We start from the raw sequence: 16,018 nt of genomic DNA on the forward strand, positions 1-16,018 counted from the left end.
CAGCCACAGACCTAAGATTTGCCTGTTCCTATAAAACGATTCTAACATCACTTAGAATAGTCCATATCAGTTGCTTCCATTGATGCTGGAGCAAATTGAAACAAAGAATTGAGTATAATAATCATCCCAGCAAGGCAAAACATATCCTAAATTCCACTGACATCACTGACTAAACTGCATGGACCCTAACAAGAAATCTGGGCATCCAGCTTTGCTGATGACACCTTGTGATAGATGTCTAAAGCAGGGTATGATGAATCTCACTTCACATTTTCCATTGGGAAAATAATTTTTAAATGCAGGTGAAGGGGCAGTTCAGAATGGCAGCATTGCTGTGTCTTAGATTGCAAGGCAAGATGTATTCTGTTGCCATCTGTTAGAGGTGTGGCAGTTATCTTCTCTTAATCGGACAGTTTTCTTTATCTCTTCCACAAACCAATCCTCCCACCACAGAGACATCTGCTGTTAATGGGCTATTGAATGTCACTGCATGACTGATAAAAATTACAGCATCCCATTGTGTTATGCTCCTCCCAGAGGGAGGAGGCAAGAATTTCCACCTGGATATTATCTTGAGTTTCTGGAACACCAGCATGGCTTTTTCTGCACTGGATTTCCCAGAGGAATACCTGCCTCTTCTACTGTATCTTCAGAGGAAGACTACGCCCTTTTCTACAGGATTACTGCTCCCACAGAACCACACCTGACACTCCAGGAGTACTGCAGCCATAATTACCAATTGGACTGCTGCCAACACCCTGACTAACAGGGTGTCAGGTTGTATTCTGACTCTGTCAGTGTTGTTTTAGTTCACTGCATTGTTTATTTTATCTTTTTCTTTTCTTTCCTAATAAAGAACTGTTATTCCTGCTTCCATATTTTTACCTGAGAGCCCCCCTTAATTTCAAATTGGTAACAATCCAGAGGGAGGGGGTCTATTTTTTTTTTTTTTCCATTTCAGGGAAGGCACCTGCCTTCTTTAGCAGACACCTGTCTTTCCAAACCAAAACACACTGAGGTCATATGTGCCTTGTGCCCCAAAGAAACTGAAGTGCATGTGCAGTGGGATTAGGGGGATTTCCTACAAGCAGTTTGTAGAGAGGCTGATGCAATACTATCCCTGAGCTTCAGGGCAGTGTGCTGTGGCCAGCGAGCTCAGCCATCATGTAGGTGTTGAGTCCTGCCCTTAGGTTTCCATGACTGAAGGCTGCACTCCCACTGGCATTGACTTCTGAAGTTTTCCTAGAGAATGAAGTTAATTCAGTACTATTATTTCACTTAGCTGTTATATTAACATGAATATCCAGTTTTAATTCACAATATAATAGAGTCACAGAATCATTGAATATGCTGAGTTGGAAGGGACCCATCAGGATCATTGAGTGCAGCTCTGGCTGCACAGGACATCCCCTTGACTCACACCATGTGCATGAGAGTGCTGTCCCAATGCCTCTGGAGCTCTGTCAGGTTTCATGCAGTGACCACTTCCCAGGGGGGCTGTTCCAGTGCCCAGCCACCCTCTGGGTGAAGAACCTTTTTCTGCCACCTAAGCCTCCCCTGACTCAGCTTCATGCTGTTTCCTCATGTGCTGTCACTGGTCATGAGGGTGAAGAGATCTATACCTGCCCCTTTGCTTCCCCTCCTGAGGAAGCTGTAAACTGTGATGAGGTCTCTTCTCAATGTCCTCCAGTCTGAACAGACCAAGTGACCTCAGCTGCTCCTCATACAGCATCTCCTCAAGGCCCTTCATCACCTTGGTTGCCCTCCTTTGCCCTCTTTAATGGTTTAATATCTTTTTTATATTGTGGTGACCAAAACTGTCCCCAGCATTCAAGGTGAGGCCGCCCCAGAGCAAAGCAGAGCAGGACAATCCCCTCCCTTGCCCTGCTGGTGATGCTGGGCCTGATGCCCCCAGGACAGGGCTGGCCCTCCTGGCCACCAGGGCACTGCTGGCTCATGTTCAGTTTGGCATTGACCAGGACCCCCAGCTCACTTTCCATGGCACTGCTCTCCAGCCTCTCATTCTCCTGTCCCTACACAGACAGGGTTGCCCTGTCGTGGGTGCACAATCAGGCACTTGCCCTTGTTAATCTAAATCTGTTCAAATAGTTTTAATTAAAGAAAACAAAGAGTAGGAAGTAGTACTGTGGTAATACAGTGATTTTCAACTCCCATCCATGGACTGCTGGAGAGCTGTGGAATACTTCAAAGATGTTGTTGAAGGGTATTTGAATAGGAAAACATACCTTCTGAAATTCATAGTGCTTTACCACTGGCAAATTCTTAGGGATCTGAAAAAGAATGAAAACACCTGAGATAATATGAATGTGATGTATTATCCTGACCTACGAAATTTCGGAACAGAAAGTCAATGTAATTAAAAAAAAAAAAAACCCAAACAAAAACAAAACCCCAAACAAAACCAAATAAACAACAAATGAAATAAAACAAAACAAAAAACCAGCCAACAAACCAATAAAAACCTAAACCAAAAAAAAAAAAAAACCAAAAAACCCACAACCCCCAAAAAACATCAAAAAACCCCAACAAACAGCTAGAGCATGGAACATTACCATGTTCAGAGACATTGCTGTGGGCACCCAAAGTATCCCTATCCAAGGGACTGGCATAGGGCTCGCTACTTAATGCACTGCCAGAATAATTGAGTCAATTTTGTTAATTATGATTAACATGAAAAATGAAAAACAAAAATCAACTTTCTACTTTACAAAACTCACCAAATCACTGGAGGCAAGAGGCCATAAAATTTCACCGTTGAAAATTCTGAATTCTTGAAAAGGAGGCTGTGGAAAGGATGTCAGTGTGAAGAATTCAGAAACGTTGCCCAAGCTACTCAGGAAAACCACAAAACAGAAGACTTTAATCACAAAATACTTTAGAAAATTCAAGCAGTGCACAATCTCCATTAATCATTTTTAAATTACACTCTAAATCAAAAGACAGCTGGAACCAACCAAAAACCCTTTAATTCCCCAGTTCTGTTTAAGTTAAAACCTTGGTGAAACTGAGATGTGTCATATCCCCCAAAGCACCTCTGCACCATATCAGAGCTATAAGCAGAACTAGAGTAGCTAAATAGAAATTATCTGATTAGGGTTCAAAGATATAATTCCTTCCAAATCTTCAGACTTGACTTTACCTTAAGGGCTAAACCAACTTGAGTTTCATTTATGTATGCTGCAGGCTAAGACCGTGCACCAGAGATGGGCTAGCCTGCAATGACTTGTTACCACTTGGTAAATAGGTCATGTCTGAATTCTGTGTTTTTCTTCCCTGCCCTCTCAGCAATTCCAAGTATTTCTAAGCATAATGAATACTTTAATTTCATTATCACAAAGTGTAGAGGAATAGGGAAGAATCACTTAGGACACACATAGCAGTTTGTACTTGCACTGAGACATAACAACACCCAAATACAAACTTGCACAAATAACTTGAGTTGCCTAAAACAACATTAATTATGTTAAAAAGAGAAATTATTGTTTCCAGTAAAATAATCTGCAAGAAGAGAATTAATTGTTTCCAGTAAAATAATCTCCAAAACTAGATGGCAAAAGATTCTCCTAACACAAAATAGCCATATAATATCTTGCAGTTTACAGAAGTTTCAAGCTCAGAAAATCTCAGTGTTCTGAAAGAGGTGCTCTATTCAGGCTCAAGCTTTCAAACATGGGGAAATACAGGCTTGTGACACATCTCTATAGGAATACATTCATGACCTTTTTCAGTGTGCCACAAAGGGAATGTACTTATGCTGCCTCAGCAGGCCAGTGCACTGCTTACAAATTAAGTAAGAATCCAGCACCTTTTCCATGTAATGTAAGGCTTGTATGTGGGAGGAGTGTAGTGATTTTAAGGCAGTACTTAATCCTCATGTTCAGGCATAAAGCTGTTCTACATAATTCTATGCTTGGCATGGCCTCTACTCCTTTTGAAATCCCTTTCTAATTCACAGGACACCTTTTGATAGGAGTCTTTCCTTTATATGACACTCTCACATCCCTTTGAGAGAGTGAAAGTCCTAATGACAAGAGGTCCCTCTGTATCTGTGAAGATATCTGTGGTGGGTTAACCATGGCCAACAGCCAAACACCTACTCAGCTCTCATCCCCCAGCATGGGGGAAAAACAGAAGGCTAGCAAGAAGACCCATGAATAACATTTCCAAAGCCATGGAACAGACAAGACCCCTTAAATGCTCATTCTTTTCTTACCTTTGTTTTCCCCCAAAAAAGATGTAACAGGAAACCTCATGTCTCACCAGCAGATGAAGTTGTGCCAGGTGCAACAGTATAGAAGCTATAACTTCAGTTATGTTCAGCAGCCATGTGCAAGGCAATTCCAAATTCCAGCCCCAGCCTCAGGAAGCAGCCTTGTGTATAAGCCTTGTGTAATTCAGGAGTTTCAGTGATTTGTGTCCTGCTGACCACAGCAATTTAAGACTCAAATAAATAAAATATCCCCAGGCATACCAACCCATGTTAAGGTAGGTTCTTCCTGATACATGAGGCAGCACTCCGTTCCCAATTTGTTCAGATATCACTGATCACCAGCTGCAATTCACTGAAGTCAGGACATTTGCATACTTATTTCTACAGCATTTACAACATTCTGTTTCACTGATAAATAATCCCCCTCTGAAGTGTCAGGTATTCATCTAATGTTTACTACTTTCCACAGAGGAGCTCAATGGGAAAATTTAAGATCAGGTTACATAAATTCATGGGCATTTTGTGCAGATGGATTTTTAATTACTATTATTTCTCATGAGGCTAGCTGTGATTTTGGAAGTTAATGATACCAATATTCAGGTCTATTCCACATTTTTTTTTCTACTTTTCTTCAAGACAATCAAAGTGAAGGAATTGGTTTTATTGGTGTTGTTTGTTGTTTTTGTTTTTTTTTTTTCATTTGAAGTAGGAAATGGAAACTAATAAGGTGCAGGAGAGAGAGAAAAATTGTAAAAGTAGGAGCTGCAACAGCATGGAAACCCCCAGGGACAAACATCAAATGCAATAAGGAACTACGGGACTAGAATATAAACTTGGAAAATTCAATTTCTCTTGTGTAAGAATGGAGGTTTCAGAGGCCATTGAAGGTTTCAGCCATGCTGTTACACAGGCAACCTTTTAGCATTTACTGGACAGAAGTATAAGCATTATACTAAAATAAAATGGACAGTAGCATAATAAGGTATTTCTGCACGTGAAGGAAATATTAAAAAATATAAGCTCTTTCCTTGAGAAAGTTTGGGGTTTTTTCACCACTCAACCTTTTTTCTCCATTTTTTCAATAGATGTTTTCCAATAAGTGCTTTTAGTTACCTTCTATTCTTACTAACTTTTATGTTTCAAGCTATTTTTTATTATTAATGGATCATTTACTACTGCATCTCAAACCCATTAGCATACAGCTAACAGGAGAAAAAAAATGACAAAGGAATTAGCAATAAAATTGCCGAATTAAAAATGCATTTGACAAAACAAACTAAGACATTTTAAGTGCTAATTCTGGCCTGGAAAACAAAGACAAGGTATTTCACAAAGTTATCATATGTTTCTAAGCAGAGCTAAACTCTTTTCTAGAGTATCAAGTTAGAAAAGTATGTAATTGTAGGGAGCATGTATGATTTATTACCACACTGTAAAAATTCCACTTCTCTGTTCCCAGTAAACTGATTTCTCCCTGAAATCAATGAAAAGGTGCAAAGATACATATAGTATCGCAGGCAACTGAATTGAGTTCTCTAGCATAAATCAGAATTTTGACCATAAGTTAATTTCTTTTTGGAGGTAGGCTTCTCACATAATTTCTCTTTTGATGTCAATTTGTTCAGCCTTCTCTTCATAAGCAGTTAATTAATCAACCAATTAATTGACCCTTCTGATTCTTGATGACACACAAGCCATCCCATGATGAATATAACAACTTATCTCTAAGGAGAACAAGAACTGAGGAAATGGAAGTAAGCATACCAAAAATCCAAAATGTTTTATGTCTTCTGAGCTTCCTGTCATTGCCAAGGTAAGACCATGTAGGTGTTCAAGAGAGCTAAAATGGTCTTATACTTACTTTGCATCAGAAACAGTAAAAGGGGGAGAGGGATGTTCTGCTCAAAATGAACCAATAGGTACAATAGGAGATAGGGTGTAAAGCATCACTCTGTTATTCCCCTCTCTTGCACATCAGGTGTAGGATAGTTAGGGTTTGGCAAGGTATCTTCCTCTCTCCTGTGTTCTTCACAATTCACAAATTGAAATTACAATTCCAGTCCTGGGTACTCCACTAAGACTTCCTATTTTTCTACATTATGGCACTTTTACATCCTTCAAGGGCTTATACAAGTGAGTACAGAGGGACCAGTACTGCAGTATGTCACACGTGGTGCAGAATGGCAGCTAATTGGTGCAGATCTTGAGGAACAGTGCAGGGAGGGAAGGCTGCTCCAAAACAATGTCCTTGTGTGTCCTTACAGGAGTATGAAACCAGTTGTTTAACATGTACATCATAAAGAGCTGCGTCAACCAAAAATGCTGCATAAACTAAATTATGTGCATCAGAGATGTGTATCTATCCAGAAAGTTTAGCTACATTGGATAAGATCTGATTCTGTTCTGATCTGTTCTGATCTTTCATGTGAATTTAGTTCAAGGTCAAAAAAGACAGCAAAGCTAGTTTAACATTTGAGAAACTGTCAAGAATCCCGCTGGTTATTTTCATCCCTCTAATTTCTTTCAGCTCTAGTAAGAAAGGTAAAGTTGCCTGCAAAATCTTTGTTCTCCAGAGCATTCTCAAAATGCATGCTACAGTCACTTAAAACCTGCATTGATATTCTCTGTATTTTATTTCTTACCCTTGTGAAACTAAATATGCTGATCTCTATGTTAATTGTTTGCTTCTTATGATACACAATTTAAAAGACAGTTAATGTGGGACATACAGTGATGGGCCATTACCATGGTAACAGTAGAGCCAGAAAAGCAGAAGGCTTTGTCATACACAAAATTCTCATCTGCTGAAATCATACCAACTCATGAAGGAAAAATAGAACTTGTCACAGCTATGGTTATTATAAATCCAGATACTGCATTCCCATGAAATATCAGAAAAACGGGCACTGTAAAAGAAGAGTGCACGTGATAAAGACTAAAATTCAAAAGCTCAATACCAACCCCAAGGCAATGAAAGGAGGGGCCACCAATGAATAATATACATTCTGACAAATACAATTTAGCAGTAATTGCATCTGAATCTTCTTCTATGGCCTATACATACCTCAGAAAAAATTTCAAAAAATACACCTAGGAAAGTATTTTCAGATACCCTCCAACAATAATTTATGAGCTGTGTTTATTACAGTTTTGTTTATATTTAAATGTTGAAATTGAAAACCTTACTCTTTTCTTTTTTTGTAAATCAGTTCATTTCTCATATTTAAGCATGGTACTAAGACTTACTGCAGATAACTCAGCACATTTGCACAAAGCAACATATTCAGATTAAAAAGGTCTGACACAGGACAACTTTGGGAGAATCATAAGCTATTTTCTCAACAAGCTACAAGCATTTGACAAGTGCCAGCTATTAGGGGAATTCCTTGTTACTAGGCCTACATCAATGCTCCTTTGATTCAGAACAGCTTTTACTTCAAGTAATCCATGTGACTGCAATTTTGTTATTTAATTCTACTACTGCATTACCTAGCACTCAAAACCAGAGCTGAACTCATTTATGTCAAGAGATAGTCTGCTCTGCAGGGAGCTAATCTTCTCCTGGAGCACATTTTGTGCAGTGTGCCCTGTGAAGACCAGCTTCCTGTGATGTCTGGTTCACCTCTGCACAGGCTTGGGAAGTTCAGCATGAACACCTCCTCCCACTTTGGATACAGAGAAAGAAAGTCTTCTTCTTCAGTGACACCTTTTTTCATAAATACTGTCTATTTACCTTCAAGGTATTAATATTATTGATAAAGACACAGGAACTGTTTTGTCAGATCAGAACTGTACCCAGAAACTTGTATCGTGTCTGGCAGCAAACAAGAACTTGTATTTCAGAAAAAGAAGTTCCTCATTTCAAATTCTGTTTCCTGTCCTTGGGCAAAGGAAGACACATTAATAAAGGTAATCTTAAAACAACCTCTACATTGCTCCTTAGGCTCACTTCTGAAATGACACTGCTGATAGGCAGGCTACTGAAGATGCAAGTGGTCTGTTAGTGCTTCAATAAAATGTTCACCTTAAAAAAAAAAAAAAAGACAAAAACAAAACCAAACTCCCCAAAACACTAGAACACGCAAAACCCCAAACTCAAAGTCTTTAGGTGGTGCAGCCAGATAATTGATTAAGCTTCTTAATCAAAAATACAATGGCTAGAAATTTCTAAAACATAACCTTTCTCTGAGCTTTATGACAAGCTTTGCTGTGCTACTGACAGTCTTTGTAAGGGTACGTGGAAGGCAAAAGCCTTCAGTATAAAAGATGACAAGAGGGCATGTGAGCTATGAAACACACACAGGATCACAAAATTTGCTGAATAAGTAGATGGTAATGACAACAAGAGTGGGGAGCAGAGGCTTTGAGGCCATTAAAGGAGCAGCCCAGGAAGACACCCTGAAGAGGGTCTGTTTGAGCTTTGTCTCTGGTAAGAATACGAAAATATGGTTATCCATGAATTGACAATCCAATTGATAACACCACAAGGTATTTCAGGGGGTGTATAGCACTATGTAAAATTTCTTATGGTGTATCAACAGGAGTCTGCAAAATTTTCTACAGAGTGTTCACAGAACTGGCCAAAGACAGGGAAAGAGAGGATCTAGGAAGACACATGGAAAAATGAGATGTAAGGGGACTCACATGTGAGCTGGCAGCATTCAGTACATTTTCCTTACTGAGCTCTCTGTCTGATCACAGCAACTAGTCCTATCTTTTTATAAAGCTTGTTTCTAACTCTTCTTTTGCACCTAAATATCCCACCCCAGTGAATTTAATCCTGTGGATGTGTAATCTGCTATCAGATTTAAACTGGATTATCCAGTGAGCCGGAGACACACGTACATGCCCAGGAGGGCCAGGGTCCAGGCATGGGCATTGGAGGGACCGAGGGGCCATGGGGATTTGTGAATGAAGGTGTTCTGGTGAGTACAGGGAGTGAGGATGTGTGAGTGATCCCTGGGCATTTCAGTCCTGTTCAGCTGGAGAGGGGTGGCAGCACTTCGCTCTCTGAATGTGCATTATGTGTCATTTCTGGTAGAGTTCTGTGTGCTGTGCTAGTCTGACTGGCTCTGTTAGTGCCCTCCGCGTGTGCCACACTTGTCCAGGACACATGGGAGCGTAAGAATCCTGCTGGGTCCAGAGAGTGTATGTGGATGGATTTAAGCAACCAGAAGCAACAAACACCAGGTACCAGAGAAGTCTGGATTCAACACCTCTCATATATCCCTAGGCTTATTTTTTTTAAAAATCCACTTTACAGATGGCTCATGGGAATAGTAAAAGATTTGAACTTGGAAGGAATATGGTGGATTTTAATTTAGGAAAAATACTGTCAAAATATGAAAGAAAATTATGAAAGAACTGTACTTCTCTGAATTGCTATAGTAGTCTAAGAGACCTTATTTTTAATATTTTAAATTTATTTAAAATAAATTTTAAAATAATTGCATACATATGAAACATAATTGTACTGAAAGTAGTTTATCATCCAATTAATGCCTTCTTCTGACCAATGAAGAAGGAGATATCTATGCTGTGTTTTGCCTGCTAGACAGCCTTCTGAACATATTCCACATATACCAACTACATTATAACTTGTCTGTGATTATACTATTTACCAGAGGAACAGTATCTCATTACAATGGTATTTAACACCCAACTCTGGATTATATCTTACTTTCCACTTATTTCAAAAACTAGTTTAATCTCTTCTTTACTTGTTTTTCACTTTTATCTCCATTCTGTAATAGCAGCTGTTATCACTGGAGATTCCTCATTCTAGCTGTAAGGTGTGAACAGTGCTCTTAATATGGAATAAGTGCCTGTCTTTGGGCAGTTACTTAGGTGTCATCACACACACACAGAATGCAAAAACAAACAAGCAAAAACCTACTTGAAGAAAAAATTATTTCTCTAGAAAGGTTTTACTTTGGAGTCTTGCTGAATGTTTTTGTCCAACATCTTCAACAATGAAGCTGCAGTTAGATAGGAGAACTGAATCATCATGGCATTATGGAAACACATCAGCTGCAGGACTGAAGTTTAATGAAGACTTATATATAAGACTATGTCTAATTATGAATTCACCACAGAAGACAGCTGGAAAGAAGTGTTCAATGGCAGAAAAATATTGTCAACAGCACAACTGGATTCATGGAAAATATTCTCAATCACCTGTTCTTTGCACTTTTCATCCTAAGTGCTTTAAAATACTTTTCCATGTAAGCATTTGAATTTCTAGAATAGTAATCACTTTCTCTTGACACTAACTAACTTCCTTGGAAGCACTTATTTTCCATGTCTATTTGCTAGCAAAAAGGCCAATATGACAGCTGAGTATTTGCTTAAATGATCTTAGAGCAGCCTGACTGATTACAACAAACTGGCAGGTGCTTGCCATGGTTTTGCTTGCAGTACAGTTGTTCCAGGCAGAAAGATGTCTCCTGTGGAACCTGCATAGCAAGACAGATGTCTCCAATTACCGTTTTGATGGTGTTAAAGTATCACATCCTCTTGCCTGACAAAAATAGGGGCATTAAGTTTGGTTTCATAATGCCAGATGTCTGGTCTGTTCATGTTTTGTGTGGGACAGGGAGAAGTTTGTGCACTTTTTCAATGATAGCTGTGTCCCCAGACTGCAGTGCAATTAAATTGTCTTGGGAAAAAAATTTAAATGTAGAATATGTGCTTTTCAACTTCGGTTTTGTGCACATTGAACTTAAGATTGATGTAGCTAATAAAGGCAAAAAATATAAATAGAACCTGACTAAGCCTTCTTAAGTATTCCTAGGCCCTCCAGGTAACAAGTGTCAGGATGAGAGGACGTAGCATTAAGCTCTGCCAGGAGAGGTTTAGATTGGACATTAGGTGAAATTTCCTAACACAAAGAGCGACCAGGCTTTGGAATGGACTGCCCAGGGAGGAGATGGAATCACCGACAGACCGTGGCACTCAGTGCCATGGTGTGGTTGACAAAGCGGTACTGGATCCTAAGCTGGACTCGATGACCTCAGAGCGCTTTTCCAACCAAATTGATTCTGTAATTCTCTATGCTGATGTGTGATTAGACTGCAGTCTCTGCGACAGCAACTGTAATTTAATCGGTACAGTGAACTAGCAAAAAACAAAACTCGGCATTTCTTATCTTAGCAAACGGCAGGAGCCAGCACAGCACAGCAGAGCAAGGGGCAATGAGCCAACCCTGAGGTTACCCGTGTGCAGGGCCGGACGGGCAGGCGGGACCCTCGGGGGCCCGGGCTCTCCGGGGGCGGCCTTAGGGTTGCCCCGGCCGGTCCCGGTGCTCCGGGCTCTCTGGGACAGGCCCCGGCACTGCCCCGGCCGGTCCCGGCACTGCCCCTGCCGGTCCCCGCTTTCGGGGGGCGGCCCCGGCCGGGCCTGGCGCAGCTTCCGGGGCAGCCGCGGCCGTTCCGGGCGGCGCGGGCGCCATGGGGGTGACGAGACAGAAGCACGCGAAGAAGATCATGGGTTTCTACAAGCACAACTTCCAGTTCCGCGAGCCCTTCCAGGTGCTGCTGGACGGCACCTTCTGCCAGGCCGCGCTCCGCAACAAGATCCAGATCCGGGAGCAGCTGCCCGGGTACCTGGGCGGCGCCGCGCAGCTCTGCACCACGCGGTACGGCGGGGGAGGCGGCCTGGGGGCTCGGGGTAACCTGCGGGGGCTGGCGGCGTCCCTCGGAGCCAGACGCCCTTCCGAAAGAGGCACAGCTGCGGGGCAGCGGTAACCCCGCTCTGGGAGGGAGGGCCGGTGGGTCTCGTTCACCCGCAGCGTCCGCGGGGGAAGCGGAGATCCCCCGGGCCCGGAGGAGCTCCTGCCTGGCGGGGCTGCGGCTGCCACTGCCGGGCTGTTCCCAAAGCAGCTGTTCGCAAGGGAGGACAAGGATGGGCTAGACAAAGATACGCAAGTAAAGCATGCACACTACATACTGAAGTTACCTCCAAGTTGCCTTTGTTATTATTTGATTAGATATAGTGTATCTATTAAAATTCAAAAATGCAGTTACATTGTATATCTGCAATAACGGAATAGCCAACTCCCTGCTATGGAGGCAAATAGTGACAATAGCAGAGAGAGGTTTACCCTAGGCTCAAAAAACACACGGAGCCTTCTTGCACAGCGTATGGAACTGGCCTGCACTTCTAAACAGTATAAAGTATTGAGTCATGTCCTTAGCTGTGGAAGGTTTGGGAATTGCTTTGATCCAAACTATTCCTGTCATGTTGACCCGTCACTTCTGGCTTCTTTTGTCAGCAGTATCTGTTGGTCATTTTGACTACCTTCCACTTAGGCCAGCTGAATGGACATGTTTTCTCTGCAGTCAGAATGCTGACTTGCTGAGACCTCAATGTTACAGAAAGAGCCTTGCAGGGGAAAGGAGCTGGCTCACTGTGACCCCCAGTCGGGGTCTCACTAGTGTGGAGTAGTGGGGGGAGAATCCCCTCCCTCACCTTGCTGCCTGTGCTGTTTTTGATGAGGCCCAGGACACAGTTGGCTTTCACTTTGCCAGCTCATGTTGAGCTTCTTGTCCACCAACACACCTCCCAGATCCCTCTTGTCAGGGCTGCTCTCAATCTATCCTCTTCCCAGTATTTGTGCTTGGGTTGCACTGACCCATATACAGAACCTTGCACTTGGGATTGTTGACCTTCATAAGGGTTACACAAGCCCATCTGAAGCCTCTCCAGGCCCCATCCCTCCAGAGTGTCAACAGCACCACACAGCTTGGTGTCTATGGCAAACATGCTGAGGGTGCCCTGGATCCCACTGTCCATGTCACTGATAAAGATGTCAAATGTTCCAATACCAACCCCTGAGGAACAACACTTGTCTCTGCTCTCCACTTGGACATTGAGCTGTTGACTGCAACTCTTCAAGTGCAACCCTCCGGACAGTCCATATCCACCAAGTGATACATCTGTCAAATCCATGTCTCCAGTGTAAAGACAAGGATGTAGTGTGGAACAGTGTGCAAAGTTTTGCCTAAGTACAGTTGGGTGACATCTATTGCCCTTCCTTATCCAGCAGCACTGTAGCTCTGCCACAGAAGGATACCATATTTTTCATGATTTCCCCTTAGTGAAGCCATGTTGCCCTTGTTTTCCTCATGCCTTATATACTTTCCAGGAGGATCTGCTCCATACTCTTGCTAGGCACAGAGGTTAGACTGACTGGCCTGTTGTTCCCAGATCTTTTATTTCCATTTTTAAAAAGAAACTACATCTTCAAGTTTTATACAAAGCTAATTTAAAAATAAGTTAAATTTTTAAAATAATTTTATTTGTTAGGTAGTGGTTCATATGCTCTGTGGTATTCAAGCATAAATTTAAGGACTCAGCATTGTCACTGATGTGAATTATTTTTAAATAATTTAATATATCTTTATTTTATTACTAGTTAATCATGTTTACAGCCAAGGAAACCTTGCTGATGTCTTCAGGTGGGCTATTGCTTTCTGGAGTTCAGAGCCTGAACAACTGGGCGTTGCTCATTCCTGTGTAACTCACATCAGCCTTTTTCTCTTGTAAAAAATATGAGGGTTTTTTGTTTTAAAATTATTGTCTCTTCTGGTTTTCAGATGTGTTATAAAAGAACTTGAATCACTGGGGAAAGCACTGTATGGAGCAAAATTAATTGCCCAGAGATTTCAAGTTCAAAACTGTTCTCACCATAAGAATCCTGTGAGTGGTTCAACCTGTTTACTTTCCATGATTGAAGATGGCAACCCTCATCACTTCTTTATTGCTACACAGGTAAAAGCTCATGGGAAATGTAGCTCCATTTCTTTTGAAGTGATGTTTTGATACCTAAGGATAAAGAAGCCTACAGTAACCTTGATTATGAGGTTTTTAAATAGTTTGTGGGAATTAATCATGTAAAACCTTACTTGCTCTTTAATGTATTTCCTAATAATGAAGCAGGGAATCTTTTCTCCTACATGAACAACTAGATTTTTTTTTTTACTTTGTAATGATATTGCTTAGTTTAGCTGAAAGAGCATGAAAACATACTGACTAGGTATTGACATGTAAAAAACAACTTGTGAATTTTAATTTCCATATTGCTTGTGTGTATATCCCCTTCTCTGAACTGCTTTGCACATTACTCTGAAAAATGAAATTAACTGTTAACATCCATATAACTTCAATTTAAAGACATTCTGAACTAAAGAATAAATAACTATACAAATAAAAAAGACATTTTTTTCTTGGGTTTTTTATTAGGACTTCATATATAAATGATATACAAAAGAGTTTATAGCAGAATTCTTTATAGTTATGTAAGTTACAGGAGTTTAAAAATTATTTATTACAGAAAAAAATATTTTATTTCTTGTGGTGTGGTGGTCTGCATACAAGTGAATTGGTACTTTTTTATAAAAAATGTATGTATGCATATACATGCAGGAAAAAGGAAAATGTTGGTAAATTTTGCATCAGAAGTACAGCTAATCAGGAGAGAAAATTAAGTTGCTCTGAAAGGCACTGCCATATATATCTGCTAGATTAAGTCTCTTATCTTTTTCATAATGTAATTTATCTTCATAGTTTTGTATTAAAAGTAGATTCATTTGAATTGCAAATACCATTTCATCTGAAAATATTGACTACAGTGTTTAATTTTGCAGGACCAGGACTTATCAAAGAAAGTGAAAAGGAAGCCTGGAATTCCTCTCCTCTTTATTATTCAGAACACTATGGTGCTAGACAAACCTTCTCCTAAATCTTTGGCATTTGTTCAAAAGTTGCAGACAAATCAGCTTGTTCCAGAGTACCAAAAAGAAAGTATTGTGGAGCTTAAAGAAAAAGAAGGACTAGTAAAGCAAGAAGGTGAAAAGAGAAGAAAACGCAAAAGGGCAGGCGGCCCCAATCCTCTCAGCTGTCTGAAGAAGAAAAAGAAGAAAACACAGGAGGGTCAGGAGCCTTCTGCTGAAAAAAAGAAAAGAAGAAAAAGAAAACGAAATAGAGTAAAAGCAGGAGCCATGCAGTCAGTGCAGAAGAATGAAGGAGAATAAACCCATCTTTGCAGACAACACAGAATTTGAACATTGTTTGAACTCTGAAAAAAAAAAAGATAGATTAATATGCAGGCATGTGAAATTGAGTTGTTAATATTAAAATTTATTTTTATGAGGTGGTACTGCTTACTACTGTATTTCAGTATTTGTAGGTTATTGTCCTAATAATTTATTCTGTTATTTAGTGTTGGGTTTGTGACAAAATATTTAGGAAACACCATATTTCATTATTCTCTTCAGCATCACAGTTTGTGTTAAAATTCACATGCTACGTAGCAGTTTTTTTAGAAATGCTTCTTGAACTCCATATGGATTTAAGTGGGATATTAGACTTCTTTCTAAATTGAGGTTGCTAATCTTAATGAAACTAGTTTTCACAGGTAACCTGTTAGAGATTATGAAACTGACCTAAAATAACACAATAGTTTATTTATCTCTGAATACAAAAGTTAACTCTTGCAAAGAGTTACCCTCAAAAGCCCTGTCCAGCTTCAATTTCTCTCTTAAGTACCATGTGAACCAATACGTCTCTTGGTTTTGATCTTTATTAAGATTAAGAAAATCACTGAGGGTGTGCAATTGTGTTGTTATTCCTGACATTTTAAGGGCATCTCTAGCCTTGCCTATTTCACCTGTAGTTTATTCTTTATATTTAATAGGAAAAATGCAACTTAAAATGCTGAATCAAAGCACTGGTAGCACCTAATGCCATCACAGCAGAGCTGTGCAGTGCAGGAGTGTAAGGAACAGA

General features: G+C 40.4%; 1 protein-coding gene and 1 long non-coding RNA gene across 2 annotated transcripts; one reads left to right on the forward strand and one right to left on the reverse strand.

Annotated features, from left to right (window-relative positions):
• Positions 1-256: 256 nt before the first annotated feature.
• On the reverse strand, positions 257-4,467 carry LOC121469287 (uncharacterized). Its single transcript, XR_005979248.2, has 3 exons — positions 4,235-4,467; positions 2,739-2,850; positions 257-2,291 (listed from the first exon to the last, which is right to left on the reverse strand). It is a non-coding gene; the product is annotated as an uncharacterized lncRNA (long non-coding RNA).
• A 7,109-nt stretch (positions 4,468-11,576) lies between these two features.
• Positions 11,577-15,389, forward strand: UTP23 (UTP23 small subunit processome component). The gene is made up of 3 exons (XM_012576838.5): positions 11,577-11,867; positions 13,828-14,002; positions 14,878-15,389. Exons 1-3 carry the CDS (start codon positions 11,680-11,682, stop codon positions 15,262-15,264), a joined length of 750 nt encoding a protein of 249 aa, XP_012432292.3. The 5' UTR covers positions 11,577-11,679; the 3' UTR covers positions 15,265-15,389.
• The last annotated feature ends 629 nt before the right edge of the window (positions 15,390-16,018 follow it).

The sequence above is a fragment of the Taeniopygia guttata genome, chromosome 2 (assembly GCF_048771995.1).
Source record: "Taeniopygia guttata chromosome 2, bTaeGut7.mat, whole genome shotgun sequence".
Classification (NCBI taxonomy): Eukaryota; Metazoa; Chordata; class Aves; order Passeriformes; family Estrildidae; genus Taeniopygia; species Taeniopygia guttata.

Bases quoted from the DNA above. Each gene is read 5' to 3' on its own strand.
- UTP23 (XM_012576838.5), top strand. From the start codon at position 11,680: ATGGGGGTGACGAGACAGAAGCACGCGAAGAAGATCATGGGTTTCTAC. The intron at 11,868-13,827 runs GTACGGCGGGGG...TCTGGTTTTCAG, and splicing joins GCGCAGCTCTGCACCACGCG to ATGTGTTATAAAAGAACTTG. The intron at 14,003-14,877 runs GTAAAAGCTCAT...TTAATTTTGCAG, and splicing joins ACTTCTTTATTGCTACACAG to GACCAGGACTTATCAAAGAA.